Here is a 23,237-nt window from a genome sequence, read left to right as displayed (position 1 = left end):
CACATGCACACCCCTACAATATTTGAGACAGTTCTAGGATTGCTTTGTCTCTTCTTACAACTGTTGCAGATAAATAATAACAAATTGAAAAGACAGTGAAAAGAGGCAGTTTTTAATATTCTGTTCTGTAGAAAGGGAACCAACATAGAGGAAAGGCAGACGTGGCTGTGTGATGATGGTCTTAAAAGTCATCTCCCATACAGGAAATCCATGGCCTCTCCTTCTGTAGACAGGACTTGCCTTCCTCCCCAGATTGCCCATCTTACTCATTTAGGACAAAATGCCCTATCTGATGAGTAATTATGGTTTAAGACTGTCCCTTTTCTTATGGGGACTCAGTCACATAGCAGACTGCTTGTCACTCTCCTGCTCTCAGAGATCTGAGATAAGTAGGCACCAGCCACCAGCTAGGGCGTACTTATCTCAAGACTGATGAACTCCAAGCACACCTCATCCTGCAAATGGATCGTGACACTCTGTCTCTTTATTACAGCAACCATCAGAGGCCTTTAGCCTAGGAAGAGAAAAATGCTGTTCAGCTAAATCTCAGCTGATCCCAGCTCAAGATTGGGCACTTCACTGCTTTAGGCCCCTAGTGAGGGCATTGAGTAACAGCAGCTGAGCTTGAAGTTTATGAGTGGCTTGTGTCCTGTGTCCTTGGGTGACCTCTGCAATGCCTCTCAGCTTCTCCTTTCCTGTTGGGATGAGTCCTGAGGCTGAATAGTGCTTGGTTTGGGTATTTCAACATCATTTCTACCCACAACTCCCTGCCCTTCACTTGGGTTTTGGTTAAGTGGTATCTTTTGAGGGTAGACCACAGTAAGAGCAGAATCTTTTGGCAGTATTTCAGAATGGTTCCTTTTCTTCTCCCACTACTGGCAGGAGGCATTTTTCTCCATCTTAACTTTGAGAACTGTAGGGCTCCTAGAAGTAAACTCATGCAAGTGTTGGGTACTGTGCAAGACCAGGGTCGTGGCTGTCTATCTGTCTCCAGTTTTGGGGAGGTGGCTGGGGCTGTAAACCCGGGTGCTGCTGTCCCATTTGTGCGGCTCTTGCTGTTAGATGTAGTGGTGGCCGTTAGGCTCCTTGAGTGTCTGACCTGAAGCCTGGCACTTCCCTCCCTCCCTCCCTCCCTCCCTCCCTCCCTCCCTCCCTCCCTCCCTCCCTCCCTCCCTCCCTCCCTCCCTCCCTCCCTCCCTCCCTCCCTCCCTCCCTTCCTTCCTTCCTTCCTTCCTTCCTTCCTTCCTTTTCACCATGTATTTCTCCTGGCCTCATGGTGTTCCTCTCTAATCAGTGGTGACTCTATCCACCCCTCATCTGCAGGTCCTGGGATCTACCCTTGATCAGACGGTGATCACTCGGCTGTGTCCTCTGCAGGGCCTTCTCAGCTATAGCAACACCTCCTTGTTGGTCCTTAAGGTCTAAGGTTTCGTGACTGTTTTAAAGTTGTGTCTTCAAATTTTACGTTTCTGTCCTCCTCCCACAGTCTGTCTTCTCCAGGGCAAACTCACTTTTTTCTCTTTGCATAGTTGTGTGTATCCTGAACAGTCTGGTTCTCATCTCTTTCCCACTGGCTCTCTCTCATACAGTCCCGCCTCCTCTGTCTCTCGAAGGAAGGAGAACAGAGTAACATGTCTTTCTCATCCCTGATGTCACCTAGCACTTCAGCCCCTCATTAACTGGCCACCTGAAACACCAGAGGAGCCCTCTCTATTCCCCCTGCCTCTCATGCAAGCTGTTTTCCACTTTGTTCAATGTTCACCATTCCAGGAAACATCAGTGCCTTAGCCAGGAGCTCCATCCCTAACTGCTTCACAGGCAGTCCCTGAGACATGAGTGTGAAATGTAACTTCTGTCCACATGTGTTCGTCTTTACCTCAGCTTACAAACAGCTTCTGTGAGTTTTTTGGGATGGAATAACAATAGCACAGACATATGGTTTGTAGAGACTTCTCAGTAAGGCCAAGTCCCTGAGTTACTTATTGATAGAGCACAGCAGCTCCCAGAGCACAGCCTGCAGAATGCATGCCTGCTTCCTCAGCACTCTTCCAGCCTCTGCCTTCCTCCCCTACCTCCTTGCTCCTTGTTATCTTCATACCCTTGTCTGCTTCTCTCTGCATTGTGGAGGATGCCATGTCCAGCCACATACTTTTTGGAAGCTACCTGCCTGTTTTTTTTTTTTTTTGTTATCATATTTCAGTCATACTGCTGCTGCAGCCTGGCATCCTTTCTTCCTCCCTCCCTGGTTCTCCCTGAGGTCTACAAGCAGATCTCCTTCTCACACTGTGCCCTGCTTGTCCATCGTTTGTCCCACTCTCTGCTGAGCAGCACTCTAAGCTCGCTGCTCCAGACTCAGGGCATGCTGTGGTAGCTCTTCATTCCTGCTCCTACATTGTGGACAGCAGCCTTGAGTGAGGACTCAACTCCAGTCCTGCTTTCATGGAAGATGGATAAGAAAGCACATTGTACATTTGGATTTCATCACCAATTTTCTTTGGTGCGATTTAACTTTACTCATGTATCCAGATATTCCATGTAATTTTTATTGCTTATATTTTATACAAAATTATATAGTTACATATATACATGTTTGTATTTTATATAAAATATATAGTTTGAGTGAGAAAGTAGAAACATAATAAGCATCTACATTTTTTTTCTTAGAGCCATTGTTTTTGGCTGTGGCTATAAATTTTGACCTAATGTAATGACTCAGAAATAACATTTGAATAATGTATTTGTATCTGCTTGGTTATGTTGGAATATGTAGAACATAGAAAATATTATTTTGGGCTGCAAGTCACTCGTTACCATTTATACTATCTATAAGATGTATATAGTCACAGAATATATGCATTAAACATTTGATAATATCTCAGGTATTTTTCCATAAACACTTTGCCAGATGAGAACCTTAAAATGACTTAGCATGCTTTAAGTTTTTATTCAGTTTTTTTGTTTAATATTTGTGTACACAACTCATTCTTTTTAAATTATATATTTTATAAAGTGAAGCCCTTATGGTTGACACTGTTCACATTTTGCATATAGGTATGTGTTAAAGAATGTGTGTGTTGCTGGGTCATTGAGGCTGTTTAATGAGGTCAGTGAACACACAAACACAAAGGAGGTCAAGGTCAAGGAATGATGGGCTAGAGAGATGGCTTAGTAGGTAAAGGTGCTTGCTGTGCACCTGACATGAGTTCAGTCCCTAGAACCCACAGGGGAAGGAAAGAAGCGACTCCTAAAGTTGTCTCTGGTTTCTGCTGGCATGCTGTGTTCTCCCTCTTCTCCCTCCCTCCTTTTCTCTCTACCTTACAAACATACATGTACTCACACACTCTAATAATAATAAATACAATTAAGATAGGGAATACATCTACCCTGATTACTGCAATACTAATGATGCTAAAATAGAAGATTCTCATCCTTCTGGAGAAAAGGGAGTTGAATAGCCCTCAAATGATAGAATATGGTGGTCCTTCAGGGTTGCAGGGTGACCTCATGGCTCCTTGTGGATATGCAGGGGGTCCTGGTGCAGCCTCCTAGAGACTTTAGCTGTCTCTCTTAGAGTACCTGATTCAGTGGTCATTATCCTTAGTTGTGTGGGGGGTGAGAGAAAAGAAAAACAATAAGAAAAAATAGTCCATACATGTAGGAACTTTGTGACATTCTGAGTGGATGTGTATTGTTTGACATGGGCATGGCCATGTCAGGGACCACTGCCTCAGCCCCATGAGAGTGGCAAAGGCTTCCCCAGATGAGGCTCACAAGGATGGTCTTCTCCCCCAGGATATTTATGGCCTGAAGACTGCTCTAGCACAGAGACTGTTCTGAGATTAGCTAAGTCTGTCTCCTTGTTCAGCTGTATAGCCGTGCCTTCCTGTTTGTCTGTCTGTAATACCCACCTTCTTGTTCAGCTGTACGATAACCCCGCCTCTTCGTCTGTCTGTAATAACCCACCTCCTTGATCAGTTGTATACAATAATCTTGCCTTCTTGTTTATCTGTCTGAAATATCCACCTCCTTGTTCAGCTGCATACGATAACCCTGCCTTCCTGTTTAACTGTATATAATAACCACACTGAGCTTTTGAGGTGCTGTGGCTTCTCCAACAGAGAGCTCAGATTACTCAATCTCAGCTTTTCTGTATGTATGTCCTTCCTTTCTTCATCCCCTTGGTGCCCTGGTCAGGGTTCCAGGATCCAAGCCATGCAAGGATGGGACTCACACAAGTTCAAAAACCCAGTCCATAGAGCCAACATGTCCTCTCTTCCCCACCTACCCACGTTTTCAGCTGCAGTTGTTTGCAGTGCTGGATGCAGAAGTAGAGACTACAGACTGCCAACTGTACCCTTCTGGAATTTCTTTTTGCCACTCTGGTCCTAAGTAGAGATGAACAGTTAACGGAAACACTACTGACCTTCTCTTCCTTCTCTTAGGTATAATATTGAGCCCAGCTTATATTGCCCATTTTTCTCCCTTGGAGCTTGCATGGAAGGCCTGAACATCTTATTTAACAAACTGCTGGGCATCACCTTATATGCAGAGCAGCCTGCAAAAGGAGAGGTGTGGTGTGAGGATGTCCGGAAGCTGGTAAGCCATGAGTCCCCAGCAGTTTCTCCTTTCAGTTAGTTGTATTCTGACAGGGCGCCCCAGCTCATTTCTCCTGATAACAAGTTCAAGTACCATGTCTGATTTGGACCTTGCATAAAGGACCTGGAATGTGGAACAGCCTAGTTATATTTCTCCACAACAAATGTTCTTAGGAAACCTGATAAAACCCTGATTTTCATTTACATACTTCAGTATGGTCATGAGTTCTACTCGTAAAAAAGTCCGTTATTCCTCATCACATAATGCCAATGCCCAGTTCCTTTGTAGTTCCCGTATGTGCTGCTCCCCTTCTCATCAGGGTTTCATGTGTTTGCAGTGGTCTTTTCATCAGCCATTAATTTTGTCCTGTGTCTGATTTATTTGACTCTGATGACAACACCAAGCCTGGAGTTTTGCCTTTCTCCTATTAAGACCCACTTTACTTAGCGTGTGAATGCTTTGTGGCTTTCTTGGCTCCATATTAATTTATCCCTAAGGTTTCAAGGGACAGTGCTGTTTATCTCTTGATTGCACGATGGCTATGCTTCCCTCACTGTGTGCTCAATCATGTCAGCTGCCTTGCTGCCCCCTTGGCCATGATTTGAGCATGGAATAGGTATGAAACAGGTCAAGCTAGCAGAGCACTGTTGTTACTCACGAAATATCCTGTCTTGTTACTAACGTCTTGGATGGTGCAGGTTAGGGAGAAGTCAGGATGTAGTAAAAAGAAGTCAGTGACAGGCTGGAGGACAGATGCAGGTGGCAGCTTGGGCTTCTGGGGCAGCACCAGGCCAATGGTGTTTGTTGCCATCTCCTGGGTGCCTTGAATCCCTTTGGGTACCCAGGAGATGCTCTCTAGGTGCTTGTCAAGTGAGTGCGTGAGTAAATATACTTGCTTGAAAATTTAAAAGAACCAATTGGAGCTCATTCTCCTAGAATCACCAGGTTCAGAAAAGCAGACAAGACGGAGCTGGATGATTGCATAGGAAACAGAGTTGTGCTTTATTGGTTCTGGATTCAAGGGCCTGTATCAATTGCATGAGATAGGGAAGGAAAATAATGTTGCCACTAAAACTGTCAAGCCAGCCTTTCTTCCCAAATCTTGTGGGTTGTTTTGAGAAGAGCCTCTGTGAAGAACTATGGTTGCTGCAGATAACGTAGAGGAAGGGCAGATAGGACACAGGACCCCAAGGAGGATGTCTTCTCCTGAACACAGAATTCTTAAGTCAATTGTTCCAGAAGTGGACCAAAATAGGTAAAGAACTTGAGAAACTTGGGATATAAAACGTAATTAAAATGTTTATGTCTATGAGTATTTAATATACAGGGTCTTGTGTTCTATTTGGGGCGTTTTGATGAGGTCATTGACCACTGAATTTAAACTTGTATTCTAGGCTGTTGTTCATGAATCTGAAGGGTTGCTGGGATACATTTACTGTGATTTTTTCCAGCGAGCAAACAAGCCACATCAGGTAAGCAAGCCTCAGCAGTTTATCAGTATGAATGTGAACAACTTCATATGTCATTTTTGTGGTTCCATAATATCTAAAGGCACCAAAAATTTACTAAATATGTAAATGTGAAAAAATGGTAGATTTGAAAGTAATGAAGGTCATGAGAAGACCTGCATGGATCCATATCTACTGCCCCTCATCTACCGAATCTGGGATGTGATATGAAATTAATAATAAGGATTGGTGACATTTTACAAGCTCATATTTTTGAAAGCCAGCACATAAGCCCTTTATATATTCATACCTTTTAATGTTCACCCCAGCCTTTTGAACACAACAAGGAAACTAAGGCTAGTGAAATTATCCACTTGCCCAGGACACAGGTTTTTAGGCCTTCACCCTAAACATTCTGTCTAGAACCACAGCTCTCAACCCCTCTCCATGACAGACAGTTGTCCTACTTAGCACTGTCAACCTGACACAGCCTGGAAGAGTCTCAGCTGAGTAGTTATCTTCTTTACCAAGAACATCTGTGGACATGTCTGTGAAGGATTATGATGACTGCTAATTGATATAGGAAGGCTCAGCCCACTGTGGTTACCATTGCTAGCCAGGTGATCTTGGGCTATATAAGAATACATGGGAGAGTAAGCTAGCAAGCAGTGCTACTCCATGGTTTTTCTGCTTCAGTTCCTGTCCTGACTTCCCTCCTGGAAGTGTAAGTTAAATAAATCCTTTCTTTCCTCAAGTTGCTGGGCCTGTAGAAGCTGTTGTGCTGCCAGCTTGCTTCTTTTCTTTCCCTGCATGCTAGATTTTCCCACAGGCCATCTTTAGATTTTCATGCAACTCATTGGGAAATATTGTGACTTCAGGCTACCAATTATAACAGAAGAAAATGGTGCCTGTCATTTAATAGGGATCCACAGCTTCCAAAGGTTTGAATAGGAGATAAGCTTAGTCTGGGATTTGACAGGTGGCATTCTACAGTCTGCAGATCAGGTTCGTGGAAGTAAATTGCTTCCCTTGGTGATCTGGTTAGCAGGAATCAAAAAGAGGACCAGAGGATGAGTCAGCAGGCTCTGGGTCCCAACTTTTCCCTCTTAGCTTAGTGGGTGGCTGTTTAAGGATTCTCAGCTCTGGCCTCTGACAGTCAGCTGGGTTCAGACCCAGGAGGCAACACATCCAGCTAGCGTGCTTGGATGCGGCACTTGACATTTTCAAGGCTGAGTTTCAGTTGTCTGTCCTCATGTCATTGTGAAGGAGTGACAGTATGTCTGTTCCAGACTCCGCTTAGAGCTCAGAACTTGGCTACCCAGAAACCAGGATGGCAGACTGGAAGATTTTCTGTTGGTTGCCTGACACATGGTAGGGACATCGGGGCCTCTTCCCACTCACTGTTAACGCTAAGAGTGTGGGTCTCAGCTCTTCGGAGCCTTTGTTCCCAGCCCTGGACAGACACATCAGGTCAAGGCATGTTTTTGGAGTAACTGAATGAATTCATGAATACATTTTAGTGGTTTAAAATTTACAGTTTTAGAAAAAAAATGGAGTAAATATTCAGAGTAAGATTGAGCAAGTTATGAGTCCAAACTCACGTATTTCTATAGAGTTTTATATCTAGATTGTTCTTTAGAGTGTCTAACACCTTTGCCTCCGTTTATTTCTTAAGTTATAAGTCTGAACTGTAACTAAAACTATAGAGTTTTAATCTAGACTTGTATTTTAGAGTGTCTAATACCTTTGTCTTGTTTATTTCCCCTCTTAAAGGATTGCCACTTCACCATCCGAGGGGGCAGATTAAAGGAAGATGGAAGCTATCAGCTCCCGGTCGTTGTTCTTATGCTGAACCTTCCTTATTCCTCCAAGGACTCCCCCACCTTATTAACTCCTGGGATGATGGAGAATCTCTTCCATGAAATGGGACATGCCATGCATTCGATGCTCGGACGAACTCGATACCAGCATGTCACTGGTGAGGGAGGCTTGTTTTGGGAATCTGTGGTGATTTCTGGTGTCTGGCCATTGCTTCCTGAGTATTTCATCTCAGATGAGTTTCTAGGTGCTTTCCTGCTGTTCTCTCTTGATGGGAAGTCGTCTCAGTTGTCAAGCTTGAGTTCATGCACGTTTATATTTTATGATGCCACAGGAGACTGACACTTGTGTGTGTGTACGCAAGAATAGGGCTATGTCTCCTCAGTCCCCGGCACAGTTGCTGAGTGAATTTTTTTTACTTAAAATAAAACTCCATGTATCTTGTTACTTCTTAATAAATTACTTCTTAAAAGTATGGTGAGGTATTTTACCTGTAGTACCCCTGAACAATATTGTAATTATGCTTTATGAATTTTAATGATGTCCGATTACATTCAAGATGTCATTATTAGTTTTTTTTGGTCTCTAAGTTTTTTTTTTTTTAATTTTTTTGAAACAAGGTCTCTGGTAACCCAGGCTGGCCTTGAACTCACTGTATATTCAGACTGGACTTGAACTCCTCACCTGGCTCTACTTCAGATGAAGTTTCCAGCTCACTACTGTCAGTGGTCATCATTTGACCACCTAGTAAGGTGTTGGCATCTATTGCTGATTAGCTAACTCTGAACACACAGAACTTGGACAAGGAAAAGGTGTTTGAAAAGAGTGTGGGTGTGTTGACTGGAACAATTCAGTGTCACCAAGAGGCTCTTAGGGGATTTGTTGCTTTAAGGAACTTTGAATTTAAAATATTGATTTTCCTTACCAAGGATTGACTTTGTAACAAAGCAGTATGTAGCTTAAATAAAGTCCTTTGAAAACAAATGAAGGCTAAAAGCATTTGCTAATGGAATTCATTGAATTAAATACAAATGCCTTAATTGTTGTAAGAGGGTTTTAATTTGTATTTCATGTCAAGTCAGTATAGCAGAAGACAAGCTATGTGTGGAGGGTGTGAGCTGTCGCTTTGTAAGGTGTTTTGGCAGCTGTGCAAATATTTTGTTTTACTTTTGATATAAAGAAAGACATATAGGATTATAATAAACTTTTCTGCAAATATGTACAATATTTTATAGAAGTAAAATATTGATTCAATGAATTAAAACTTATCATAGTTCATCAGAAGTACAAATAGAAGTTTTAAAACTGCACATAATATGAAAGACAAACATGTTGCTTTAACTCCCTTTTTTCTTCTCCCCATTTTAGGTACCAGGTGCCCGACTGACTTTGCAGAAGTTCCATCCATTCTGATGGAGTACTTTTCAAATGACTACCGAGTAGTCAGCCAGTTTGCCAAGCATTATCAGACTGGGCAGGTAGGAACCACTAATACAGGTTAGTCACTCCAGAAATTCAGATTTCAAAATTGAACACTGACATAGTCACAAATAGACAATCACAGACCTGACCTCATGCAACAGGTCATGATCAAAACACAATACACAAAACAAAATGCCACATCAAGTGGTCTCCAGGTAACATGTCTGTTCAGCAGTGAATCCCTGTTAAGAGTTGGGTCCTATTCCTAAGCTACATTATCTGTGTATATGCAAATGCCACCACCCTGAAAAAAATCTGAACTAGCTGTCTGGTCGCAGGCATTTTGAATAAGAGGCTCTCACCCTTGCTACTGTATTGTGTATTGGGTTGCCATGACTGGCTTTTATGGCCTCTTGAAAAACATTTTGTGCTTATTTCTAATGTTTTCTCAGACATCATCCCTTAAGTTGTCTAGTCTTACTCCCAGAGCATGGTCATATACAGATAATAATCTACTCTCGTTCCCATCTTCATCCTATAAGGAAAGCACTGTGCCCCTACTTTGCCCTGCTGTGTACTGATTGGGCGTTCAAGCTTGTCCCATTGCAAAGAGCTTTGCTTCTGGACATTTGTTCTCTTTGCTTGATTTGTTTCTTAGCAGCTTTATTATCTGAATGATATAAAGTCTTAAAATTCCTCAAATTCAAGTTTGTGTGTGTATGTGTACTGTGATGTATTGCAATTTTAAACACTTACAAATTAACATGAGAGTTATAGTACAGTAGTTCCCATGACTATAACTAATGTATGTTGTCCTTTAATGACCTAATGACCCAAATGTATTTTTTTGTTGTTGTTGTTGATGTGCTGTGGTGCTGGGGATCTAACCCACAGCCTTGCACATGCTAGCCACATGATCTGCCACTGAGCGACATCCCCACCCAACTATCCCATGCTCACTGGAAAATACACTCATATCCTCTGAATATTTCCCACCATAGTATACCCTGCTTTACACTGCTATTTGCATCTCTTGGCTCTAGTACAGGGATGGGAAAGAGTGAAAGGAATTTATTGAATTAGGAGAAAACAAAGGGCTGACCCCACCTTTGTTTCCTCTATCTCTTTTTGACTGTGTCCCCAGATGTGGAATGTGACTTGGTTGTCTTTTGAAGGCTTGATTCTGTTTTCATCAATCTAGGACAGTAGATGTGTTTCTAGGTAGCTAATCTGAACAAGTCCTCATTATAATCTAGTTTAGTTATTAAAATGGCAAAGTTAAATTATTTTTGAAGAGTCATTTGGGGATTATGTAGGCACGGTCAGTGGTGTGGCAGCACATCCCCCTGTAAAAAGTAGTGTGTCATCCACAGCTCCGTGTTGGGGTTTGGGAGTGATAGGAATGTTGTAATTGCTTTCTGCATGAGGCCAATGGAGTGGAGCCATGTGCCCCATACCCAGGGTAGCAGGGAAAAGCCTGCGTAGGCTGCCTACGGGTTGCAGGGAGTGTCTAGAAGAGTGGTAGTGAATACATGAGGTCTTGGAAAAGGCTGTAGGAAGGAAGCTCCCAACCAGCTCTCAGTAGCCCTGTCTGAGATGTTAAAGCATCCTAGCACTTACTGAGGGCAGGCTAAGGATGTGAAGCCCTCAGCCAGAAAGTTCCTATTGAGTTTATGCTTCATCCAGTCTCCAAGTCTCACAGTTACTAGTGAAAGGCAAGCGCCATCCCAAGGCTCCTGCCTTCAGTTCCTGAGGCCAAGGCAAGGTGAGCCATTTTGGCTAGAGGGAAAAGCCCCTCAAAGGTCTGGAAAGCCCTCACAGGGGATTTGGAGGACTTTGGGGGATGGATAGTAGGAATGGCCAGAGAATGGGGGAGAGGCCTGTGGTGAAGGACTCGGGTAAGCACGACTAACCTAGTGAGGGAAGAAGTCATGAAAGAATCTTCAGCAAATCATTCTTTTTCAGAAGTGTCCTTGGCATCAGGAGGAGACAGGTGGGGATGATTGGGCCAGAGTCTAAGGGCAACAGTTGACCTAATGAGTTGTGCCCCGTCCTAAGGAACAGGCTGGGAGCATTGCATGTCTGAGGGTTTTTGTGTGAGCTGTCCTGTGAGCAGCTCCAGCTCATCTGTCTCCCCTCGGACCTGCCTGTGCTTGTCTGGAAGCTGCTCTGACCAGAGAGAAGGGGGAAGGGGAAGAGAAGAAGATAGTTGGGGTGGGGTGGTCAAAGGTAGCCATTCCATGTTAGAGGATTCTGTAAGGCTCAAGTCTGAAAGAGAAGTTGCCAGGTTCTTATTTGGATTTATTAGTGGGTGACGTTATTGTCCAAACAGCATTAACAATACAAACTTAAAATCTAGAAGTTAAATGGGCCCTTTTGGTATGTGGGATCAATGACAAATTGATGGCTGTAGGAACTGTGTGATAATATCTTGCTTGTACAAATAAAGACCAGAGAGAAGAGCAAGCCACATCCATGCCTTACTTCCTTAGTGCCTCAGCAGTCAAGAGAGCCAGTTCCTGTTTCTTCCTACTTATATCCTCTCTGCCCAGCCATCTCATTTCTTGTTTCTGCCCATCCACCTCACTTCCTGTCTGTCTGTACAGACCTCCAGGCCTCTATGGTTAATTAGTGGCAAGCTCCATTCTTTGATCTTCAGACAGGCTTTATTTCCACAAGCAAGATATTACCACAGAAGGGAAATTAGTAGTCACTAGTGGAGGGAAAAACAGAGGGTGCCGTATGCAGAAGCAAGTCAGGGACACAGGACTGAGGACAAGGGTCCCCAAGGGTTGCTGCAGAAGGACATGTAGCTTTCAGAGTCACTGTGGTTTTGTTTTTTGTTGTTGTGGTTTTGTTTGTTTGTTTTTGCTCTATTTGGCTCGTGAACTGTGTGTGTGTGTGAGTGTGTGTGTTAAATCTTGGGTTCAAATCCATCATTGGTACCAACATCAATTTTTAAAGGTGAGCATCCCTGTAAAGAACAGGCAGAGGAGTGGAGAGGGGCCCGAACCACTGCAGAGGGTGGAGGAGTACTCATTACAGGAGAAAGTACAGGAGAGGAGCTCCCTCAGGAAGAAGCCTTTTGAGGGGCTAAGCATGCTCTAATTCCAGCACTTGGGAGGTAGAGTCAGGGGCATTGGAAGTTCAAGGCCAGCCTGGAGACCCCATCTCAGGGGGGAAAAAGCCTCCTTGAAAAAGATAATTGCAAAAAACCAGTAATAGGCCCCAAATGCGCTCCAAGATAGAAGACATGCTTCAGGGAAGAATTAAGCTGCTTTGGATTAATTTCACACTCAGACTCAGAAGTCAGTCATGTCCAGTGCCCCTCAGGACTTACAGACACAGTCTCAGGAATTTAAAATAATTTTGTGATTTCATGGAGAACACAAAGCATGCCCACAGGCAAGAGACAGAAATAAATGTTCTAAGATCCTCAGAGGCTCGCCTCTTCTTGTTTTAATTGAGACACCCTGTGGCTAGATCTCCACCTCCCTTTATTTTAAGGGCAGTTCTAGCCTTGAGAATACAGAGTTAATTTCTGAATCCAAGTCTTATAAGTAAATGGCAGATAAGCTCAGGACAGTGTCTTCATGTTTAAGTCCTATCCAGTTGCTTTCAGAGAAGGTGATATCCCCCTCCTATGAGGTATAGTCGAGAAAGCTTACAGAGTACATCATAATCTGTCAGAAATTTACTGGCTTTGACTAGGTAAGAGTACAGGCAGTGAATTCCTTAAGTTGAAAGAATTAGAATTTGGCTTTTGTGAATCACAGATGCTTTGCGCAAGTCAGGTGACAAACACTGGAGGTCTTTGCTTGACACTGTCCCCACAAATTCCTTGCCTCTTGGACCACATTTGGGGACCTGTGGTACTGAAGGCCTAGGTGTCATATTGTCTGTCTCCTCTCTCTCTGCTTATTGGTTCCATTCTTTGGAACTTCACAGTGGCTCTGAGTGAGTATAAAATCACCTGCAGGCAGCGCATGCTTCTGGAGGCATGCTCTTCACCCTCAGAAAACCTTTCTAACGGGCGACACCCCTGCCTCTGCAACCACAGTTCTTTGTTGTTTGCCCATTTGTATTTAATGGCCAACTGGTCTCCTACCCCAGATCCATCATAAAATCACAGGCAGTCGTCATAACTACTGGGTTCTTAGAGTCAAGAAGATAGTCTTAACTTCTACACCCAACATTAAGAATGTTGAGCATCTCCAGACTTGATTCCTAACCTCTAACCTCAAAATACCTCCAGAGGAAGTGAGGTGTGCTAAGAGTTTTCCTTCTCTTTCTCTCACTGCCCTTGGATACTTGATTACTATATGGCAGAATCACTCTGTACCAACTTGGGGAAATGTGATTTTTTTTCACATCAGGATTTAGGTAAAATTTTAAAATTGAGCCCAAGTATAGTGGTTAGGTTAGGGTTTCCTTTGTTCCAAGGTTCTGTCTCCATCCCACTTTTTCAGAATAGATTTTAACCAGGGCTCTAACTGAATTGAAGTAGCCATGCACCTAGGTAGACCCAATAGCTGCTGTAAACTCTGCTTGTGTGCAGTAGTAACCTCTGCTGTTTACAGTTTTTTAGTTTGTAGCTTTTGTTAGCATTGACATTCAAACTGCCTTGCTCAAAGCACGGGTTCCCCCTTCCTCCAGTGACCTGTCACCTAAGCAACAGTTAGTGCCGTGTGCTCTATCTTACCTCTAAGTTGGCTTGGTGGAATTTCTATATGCCCTCTGTTACTATAGCTTTATAATAAGCTCAGTACCATAGGACCAATTCTCCTCGATTTGTTTCTCAAAAATTTTGTCTATTCCTTGGCCCTTGTGTGTTTTTCTAGACATTATGGAATCAAGTTATCTATTTTTTGATAAGTATAGTAATCTAGTATTTCTGTGTGTGCATTAGCATATCTGCATTTATGGTTATCTATGCTGTATACCAGTGTCAGGATTGAGTCCTCAGATTCATGACTATGGCATAGCTCTCCATTTATCAGGTCTCCTAAAAAGTCTTGGAATAAAGTTTAATGTTTTCTTCCTGAGGCCTTGGTCAACATTTGCCAGATTTAGTTTTAAAAGCTTCCTATTTCATACTGCTGTAAATAGTCTCAGCAACCTTATGACAGATTACTAGTTCTAATAGCCTTCCTGTAGCCTTTGAAAGGTTGGCCCCCATAATCTCACAGGGAGTGACACTATTAGGAGATATGTGGCTTTGTTGAAATGGGTATGGCCTTGTTGGCGGAAGTGTGTAACTCTGGAGTTGGGCTTTGAAGTTTCCTATGCTTGGGATACCGCCTAGTGTTATCAGTCGACTTCCTGTTGTCTGCAAGACGTAGGACTCTCAGCTACTACTCCAGCAACAAGTCTGCCTGCATAATGCCATGCTCCCTGCCAATATGGTAATAGACTGAACCTCTGAAACTGTAAGCTAGCCACCCTCAACGAAATGTTTTCCTTATAAGAGTTGCTGTGGTCACAGTGTCTCTTTAAGCAATAGAAGCCTTAATGAAAACAACCTCTTCGTTAGTTACTTCCTGTGTTTTGTTCTCTTTCAGGCCCGCATATCTTTTGTTTCTTTTTCTTGCCTCTTTCCACTTTTTGAGTAGAAGCTGTACATGAATATATCTTGCCTTGATTCTGATTGATATTTTTGTTTGCTTGTTTTTGTTGACCCGGTTTTTGAAGAAATGTTTCTACTGTTTTATCATGAAGGAAGGTGCTTATTATAGGTTTTGTAGAGACCCAGGAAAAGTAAATTACTTCCTATTTTTAGCTTGCAGAGTTTTTTTATTATTATTATTTAACCATTAATAATTATCATGTTCTACTAGATTTTTTTCTTCTATATCTCTTGAGGAATTGGATAGTGAGTATAAGTGTTAAGAACTAGCTGTAAGACACTTTTAAATTCTAGGATTAAACAGGTTTGGTCCTGAATTTGTATTTTTTTTTCTAATACAGAGCTAACTTCTTACTGGTATTTTGTGAATAGAGGAGATTTGGGTTTGTGAGAGAGATCAGCTAATGACTTATTTCTCTGGTGTTGAGTACAAGCCATTTTCTAAAATGAGCTGGTGGGTTGGTGTGTGTTCTTCTTCTGTTCTCTACATGTGTGTGTATGTATAAGTGTGTATGTCTATGTATATGTGTGTGTGTGTCTCTGTGTGTCTGTGTTTAATAAAGGTATAATCATCTGTTTCATAAGAGTTTGTCAAAGTTCATCTCTAAAGCCATATACGATTTACTTTGTCTGTGGGAAGATTTTTAGAGAGTGGTTCTTTAATAGTCATTGGGCTCCTTGGACTGGGCTTTCTTCTCAGTAAGCTTTACTAAGTTGTAATTTTCTAGAAATTTAACCCAAGTTCTTAAGTTTATTGGCATAGTTATTTATAGTATTCTTTTATCTTTGATTTTCAGCTTCATCTGTAATTATGTCCCTTTTCACATACTTAGTATTGTTTTTCTCCCTTTTTTCCTTTATTAATCTTGGCAGGTGTTTGTCTTATTAGTATTTTCAAAGAGCAAATGCTGAGTCTTCTGGTTTGAGTTCACTGATTACTTTTTGCTTTGCTGTTATTCTTTTCTTCCTTCCTTGTTCCAGCCATTCCCCTGATTTCTTTTTCCTTTTTGTCTTCTTTTTTTTAAAAGGGTCTTATTACATAAACTTATTAGCCTTTGAATTTACTATGTAGACTAGACTAGGATGTCCTTGAACTCATTGAGATGAGCCTGCCTCTGCCTCTCAAGTGCTGGAATTAAAGATGTGTGCCATCATGCCCAGCTTCCCTTATTTCTTTTTTTCTTTTTTTCTTTTTTTTTTTCTTTTTGGTTTTTCGAGACAGGGTTTCTCTGTATTGTTTTGGAGGCTGTCGTTCCAGCCTGGCCTCGAACTCACAGAGATCCGCCTGCCTCTGCCTCCCAAGTGCTGGGATTAAAGGCGTGCGCCACCACCGCCCCCCTTATTTCTTAAGATGACATTTAGCTAATTGTTCAGACTTATATAATTTACACATTTAGATTTGAATGTTATTTGCTTAAAATTTCACAATGTGGAGCAGGGTCAAGGTCTTTGAAAGCTGGTTTGAAATTTTCAGAAAGAAGCACAAACGTTTTTGTTTTTAAATAAAAAACAATGATAATCATAGAAAAATCAGAATGAATGACAATAATAAGCAAATGAAATGACGATAGTTATTGGCAAGTATTTTTTAATTGTTGAAATAGCGTGTCTACCATGTTCCTATTTATCAATGGCAAAACTGGAGTGGGGGAACCGCTCCCCATTTATTTATTTATTTTGGCGTGTTTCAAAGCTGATCCTTGAATTTGACATTTATTAACATGGTGCCGCAGACAGAGCTTGAGTTGAGAAGAGAAACCCCTTGTTGTCTTCTCCTAGCTAACCATGTAGTAGCTTATACTAGCAGTTTATTGGTTGAATGGATGAAAAGTTGACTGGTACCTTTAGCATACTTTTTTTATTTTATCATTTTCTTTGAAATAGTCAAAATATTTGCCATCTAATGCTCACTCATTTATTGCACAATGGCTGTTAATCAAACAAAGGTATAGAAGTTTACAAATGAGCTTACAGGGATGAAGCTCGTGTGTGAGCATCGTTGTGATTAGTACAGTTGAATACTTACAGGCCAGATGCTTCATTCTACAGGAAATTGTGGTTAAGCCCATGCTTGATCCTTGAGCCTGAGGGGACTGAAATGATTAAAAACTATGTTTAGTTTTCCAGTAGTATTTTTTTTTAATATCAAGATGGGCTAGAGTGTAAGTTCGTGAAGAACTGAGATTTCTGTCTGTTTTCTTCTTGACCAATAGCTGTACCAGTCAGAGGAAGGGCAGACTGTCAGCAGACACTTGCTCAGGGACCTATCTCTTGGTTAAAGCCATGGAATTGGCATGTAGTACTGACTCACACTATCTTGTTATACAATGCCAAGCCATTGCAGGAGCCTACATGCACGCCTTTAATAAGGACTGCTGGTCCTTTTTCAGGCGTTGCTGCCTTGCTGTCAGAAATGCCTTTTTTATGAAACACTGACCTGTAGGGTGTGTCCCACCCTCCAACCATGTAGAAAGCTTGGTAGGTTCCCTGCCAGCATGGCTGCAGGAAGAGGCAACTAACATTTCAGCTCTTCCTGAGCCACAGGACCTTGTAGTGTCTGAGTCTAAGGATGCAGAGCATGGCAGAGCACAGGTGACAGTCTTGACTGCTACAGCAGGCAAGAGAGGCCAAATAACATTCTAGCTGAGAGAAAAACCAGGTTTGAAATCGCTGTCAGAACTGAATCTGTGTGTGTGTGTGTGTGTGTGTGTGTGTGTGTGTGTGTGTGTGTGTGTGTGTGTGTGTGTGGTGTGTCTGTGTTTCACAGGCCACTGTTCTTTGTCCTCTACCAGTAATCATAAAACCATAGGGAGTAGCAGTAAATCACAGCGGCTGCCTCTTCCTCAGAACCTGCTGTGCTAAATCTGACATCCTCAGTTTTTGAAAATCTTTGCTTGTTTCTTGTCTTACCTGTCTGGTTTGGTTTATTCTAAGTGTGCATGTGTCTGTGTGTGTGAAGCTATTGTAAAAGGGATAATTTCTCCTGATTTCATTCTCAGCAAGTTCATTATTGGTATATAGAAAACCTGTTGACACCTGCACACGCACACACTCTGGTGTATGCATGTGGCCTTCCTCCCTACTTGGTGTGTGCATGTGACCTCCCTCTCTTCCTCTGGTTTGTGCATGTGTCTCTTTGTGTGCAAATACACGTGTGTGTGTGTATGTGTGTGTGTGTGTGTGTAGGACATAAATTGTTGTATAGTGTGTTCCATTGTTCTCTACCTTAATTTTTGAGATAGTCATCACTGAACTCACTGATTGGCTAAACTGGGATTATTGGTGTGTGCTGCCAAATCCAGCTTTTTACATGAATGCTAGAGGTCTGAACTCAGGTTCTCACGTTTGTGAGTCAAGCAACATGTACCCAGCAACAAAGCTGCTCATTCCTGTGTGTTGATTTTGTATTCTGCCACTTGGCTGAAAGTGCTCATCAAGTCTGAGAGCTCCCTGATAGAGTCTTGAGGGTCTTTTAAGTGTCATTTGCAAATAGGAATGATTTGATGCCTTCCCCTCCTGTTTTCTTCCTCTTGTCGTATGTTCTAAGACTTTGATCATTATTCTGAGTAAGAGCAGTGAGAGCTGGCTCCAATTGTCTCCTGATTTTTTCACGTTAATGCTTTTCAGTTTTCCTGTTTAATATGTTTGGGGCAGATAGAGATTTGTTACTTGTATTCCTAGGTTCCTTGGGGCTTTTATCATGAAGGGATGTAAAATTTTGTCGAAGGCCTCTTTTGCATCTATTTGAGACGATTATGAGATTTGTGTCTTTACATGTGATGTGCACATGTTGGGCAGCCTTCCATCCATGAATGAAACAAACTGGTCATGGTGTTTGATCTTATGATTTTTCCTATTGTGCTCTTAAATTCAATTTTTGGTATCTTACTGGGAATTGTTACATCTGTGTTCATTGGTAGAATTGGTCCACACATTGCCCTTTTAGTCTCCATTTCACCAGTTTCTTTTCTTCAGTTTGGTGCTACCCACTGCTTTTGAGTTTGGCTTGTTCTTCCTTTTCTAAGATCTTGGTGTGCATGATTAAACTGTTTGAAATCCTTCTGTAGGTTTTTTTTTTAAGTGCTCGCATTTATGAAGTTAGTTGTATATCAAAGGTTCTGTTAAGTTATGCATTTATTTTCATTTGACTGTAGGAATTGTTAATTTCTTCAATAACAGTGATCATTCAAGAGTGTACGGTTGGGACTCCTGGTACTTATGTGGTTTTTATTTCTTATTACTGAATTCTGGTTTTATCCCACTCTCTTCAGAAAAGATACATGAAGTTATTTTGATCCTTTTGTATTGCTGAGATTTTTCTTCTGGCCTAAACTGTAGATTGTTTTAGAGGGTGTTTGATGGGTTGCTGAGAATTGCCTTCACTTCTGTGGGTGGAATATTCTGTAGGTAACCATGAACCTAATTGACTCTACTACTTCTACATTGACTTTTCAGTCACATGGCCTGTGTGAAGATGTGAGTGTGCATTGACGTCACCTCCAGTTTAGTATCAGGGTCCCTCTGGTATCTATGTCTATTAGTGTTTGTTTATGAACTAAGGAGCCCCAAGAGTCGTTGCATGGATTTTTTCCATTTCTGCAGATCTTATTTATTTTCCATTTTTTAAAAATTAAATTAGAAGCAAGCTTGGTGCATGGATATTTACAGTTGTTAGAGCCTCTTGATGATTTGTTCCACCAATTAATTTGTAGAGATCTTCTTTATCTCTACTAATTTTAGTTTGAAGTCTACTTTGTTAGATATAAGAATAGATATCTATGCCAGCTTGTTTGTGCCTTCTATTTGCTTGATAGATTGACTTTTATCCTTTGGTTCTCAGCTTTGCTTGTGACGTATATTTCTTGAAGACAAAAACCTCTTGGGTCTTGCTCTTTTGTCCAGTCAGCCAGCCTGTATTTCTGGCCACTTACATTTCAGGCCATTGTTGAGATTTTTTTTTTTTTTTTTGGTTTTTCGAAACAGGGTTTCTCCGTATTAAATAGTTTTGGAGGCTGTCCTGGAACTCACTCAGTAGACCAGGCTGGACTCAAACTCACAGAGATCCGCCTGCCTCTGCCTCCCGAGTGCTGGGATTAAAGGCGTGCGCCACCAACGCCCGGCTTGAGATGTTTTTACTAATCTATGATTTTGTTGTTTTTCTGTTTGGGTTATTTGTTGCTTTCTTTCTACTAGTTTGTGGATGACTGTGTTGGACTTGATGGGGTTTTTTCTACCTCTCTCATTTATCCCTCTCATGAAATTTTTTTTCATGTTCTTGTAGCTGAATGTTTTTCCTTCTTTATATAATATCCCTTTAGATATTCTGCAGTGCTGGCTTGTTCGTTTATCACGAACCGCCTCAGTTTTTGCTTGTGAAATGTTCTTTCTCTGTCTGTTTGCAAAGATAGCTTTCTGGATGCTGCAGTTTGGGCTGACAGTAGCTTACTCGGAGCTTGCTTATTCTCCCATGCTTTCCTGGCTGCTATTCTGATGAGTTTGCCTTTGTAGGTGAATCAGTACTTTCCCATTACAACCTGAAATGTTGTTCTTTTTTAGTTTTGACACCTTGACTGTACTATGCTGTGGAGAAGTTCTTCCTTGTTCATGTCTGTTCAGGGTTCTAAATGCCTCTTGTGGTTGAGCTCCCTGCTATAACGTCATTGAGTAGACATTCTATGCTTTAGTGTTTGTCTCTGCACTGTTTTCATCCTGTGCATTCTTAGGTTTGGTCTCTTGATCAGATCCAAAAATTCTTGGGTATTCTGGTCATGCTCTCTGTTTGTCCTCCCACCCATACTTTTTGTTTGAGTGTAGTATTTCTTTGTCCTTGTCCTCCATTCCTGATAGTCAGTCTTTCCTCTGCTTAGTTGAGTCTATTCACAATGCTTTCCACTATTATTTATTTGACTTATTTCTTTTTTATTTCTGAGGGGTTTAATTATTTATGTTTTCCCTTTCAAAATCTGTTTCCTTGTTGAAGTTTTCTCTCGTTTCCTGCTTTTTCATCCATATTGCTGGTTTTATTTATCATGCATTTGGCTGACCTTTCCCTCTATATTGCTGACTTGAATTAAATTCATCTGTTTGCTTGTATCCCTTTTCAGGTCACTGGTGATTTTGCTTTTGAACTTTTGAAATCTTCCCCAGCTACTTCAGTGTCTCATCTTTCAATTGAGCCACTGAGGAATTTGGTTCTTCTGAAGCAGTTCTGTTTGCCTTGTTTCTGTCATGCTTCTTGTGTTCGTGTGTTGTGCTTTGTACATCTGTTGGTTTGTCTGTCTTCCAGTTTTATTTGGGGATCCCCTTACTGACCAGTCTACTCAAGAGGGCAGACTCCCCAGGACCACTTAGACAGAAGAGAACAACCCCAACACTGGTATCTATGTGGGCATGCCTTCCAGACCTCCTAAGTCTTAATCTCCCTCCTGGAGGGTGACACCAGTTTATACACTCTACAGCAGAGGACAAATAGGTGGCTCCTGAGGGTGATCCACTGGCCAGCTGACCTCAGGATGAGGGGCTGTCAAGTTCAGTGGTACTCTCAGTTATGAGTGTCTTAGTTGCTTTTCTGTCACTGTGATAAAATATCCTGACAGCAGCAACGTAAGAGTGAGAGAGCATATTTTGGCCTGTAGTCCCAAAGGGCTACAGTCTGTCATGGCAGGGAGCAGTAAGCTGGTTGGTTGCATTGCATCTGCACTCAGGAAACAGAGAGTGAGGATATAAAGCCTCAAGCCCTGCCCACCCCCCTCCCTTCCTTTAGCAAAGTTCCACCTCCTAAGGGCTTCACAGTGGTGCCCTACAGTGCCACCAGGTGGAGGCAAAAATACTCAAACATATGAGGTCATGAGGGGCTTTTCACATTCGAAACAATGCATCACCTGTCTTTGTCTATCGCTGGGAATCTCCATGGATTCCCAGTGCTCTCTCTTTATTCATTAGGAATTTCTTCCTTACTCTGGTTCTCCTCTTTAACCAGGCCACAGGAAGGGCAGCTCCTACCCAAAGTCTGGTTGGCTTTTCTTAGGGGGAAGTGGAAAGAGAAGAAAAGGCTCCATGTTTGTGTCTGAGTTGTCTTCAGTTCCTACTGTAGTTTTCACTTCAGCAAATCACTAGGAGCGATTCTTGTATCTGTATGTTCCATCAGCCAAGCCTTTTAGAGTCCTGTGTGGCAGACTCTGTTCTGAGATGTAGATTGTAGCTGTGAATGAGCCTACACTCAGAGCTAAACTGCCCACTTCTGCCTCTGCTTTCTTAGATGGTGTGTTTCTCTGCAGAATGGATTTTAGCTTTCTTCAGTAAATACCATAATAATTATTCTAAAGACTTAGAAAAGTACTTACTTCAACTACATTATTCGATTTTTTTTTTTGAAGAGTATGAGTGTCATAGGATTAGGTCTAATTAGTCTCTAGAGAAATTCTTCAGTAATACAGGAACTTTGTACTGTACCCAGCTCTCTAATTCTCCCAGGTTGGAAAAATAAGAACCCAAGTTCATCATCACACTGATTTCTCAGGGTGTCAGTCCAGTTCTAACCCTGGCTGGCGCTGTGGTTTAGTGTTTATCTCAGCATTTGAATCTTTTGGGCTCATTGTCAGTTATTATGTGTACTTGAAAGTTAAGAGAGCACTTGAACACGCTTGCTGGAAACAAAGGAGCAGAAGTATTCCCTTTGGGGTTTAAATAGATTTGAAAGATCAGTGCCAGTACCGTCACTCCCTCTAATCCTGGTTTTTCATGTGCAAACCCTTATTTGACAGTTAGTCCTTCTTAAAATTAAATGAACTGTCTTCAGCCATGTTAACTTGTCAATTAAAATATTCAAAGGATATTCTTAGACTATGAGATCTGCCATTCATTTTTTTCCCATTTGATGTTATTTTTAAATTCCCTGATGGTGAACTGTACTTGTTTCAGTGGGTTATTAAACAATTTACTGATGTATATATTGTTTTGTTTTATAAAGCCACTGCCAAAAGCTATGGTGTCTCGCCTCTGTGAATCTAAGAAGGTTTGTGCGGCCGCAGAAATGCAGCTTCAGGTGTGTATGCATGCCTCATGCTAACGTTTTTCCAGTTATTATCCCATATATGCCCATACCTTTCAGTTCTTGCCAGCGCTATACATTTATTACAGTAATTATGCTTCTGAACACCTTTCATCTCAGTTCAAAGAACTTGGCCAGAATTGACTCATGAAATTCTCACACTGTCTGTATGAAGTGCATGTGAAATATGAAATATGCTCATTTCCCATTTTTATCAAGGAAATCATCAAAGCCCTCACAGGGCTGCAAAACCTAGTCAGGGCTCAGACTCAGCCAT

The 23,237-nt window shown here is 41.8% G+C and overlaps 1 protein-coding gene across 1 annotated transcript in view; it reads left to right on the top strand.

Moving 5' to 3' along the window:
- The window catches only part of LOC101825843 (mitochondrial intermediate peptidase), a 114,813-nt gene that overhangs the window by 32,716 nt on the left and 58,860 nt on the right, over positions 1-23,237 (top strand). The window contains exons 11-15 of the mRNA XM_005075291.4: positions 4,443-4,596; positions 5,991-6,068; positions 7,818-8,022; positions 9,231-9,340; positions 22,880-22,954. Of these exons, the coding sequence (XP_005075348.1) occupies positions 4,443-4,596; positions 5,991-6,068; positions 7,818-8,022; positions 9,231-9,340; positions 22,880-22,954 (622 nt within the window). The remainder of the gene's footprint in view (positions 1-4,442; positions 4,597-5,990; positions 6,069-7,817; positions 8,023-9,230; positions 9,341-22,879; positions 22,955-23,237) is intronic.

Source organism: Mesocricetus auratus, unplaced genomic scaffold (genome assembly GCF_017639785.1).
Source record: "Mesocricetus auratus isolate SY011 unplaced genomic scaffold, BCM_Maur_2.0 Super-Scaffold_100707, whole genome shotgun sequence".
NCBI lineage: Eukaryota > Metazoa > Chordata > Mammalia > Rodentia > Cricetidae > Mesocricetus > Mesocricetus auratus.
Note: the sequence above shows the minus strand (reverse complement) of the source record. Positions and strands in the feature narration are given on the sequence as shown.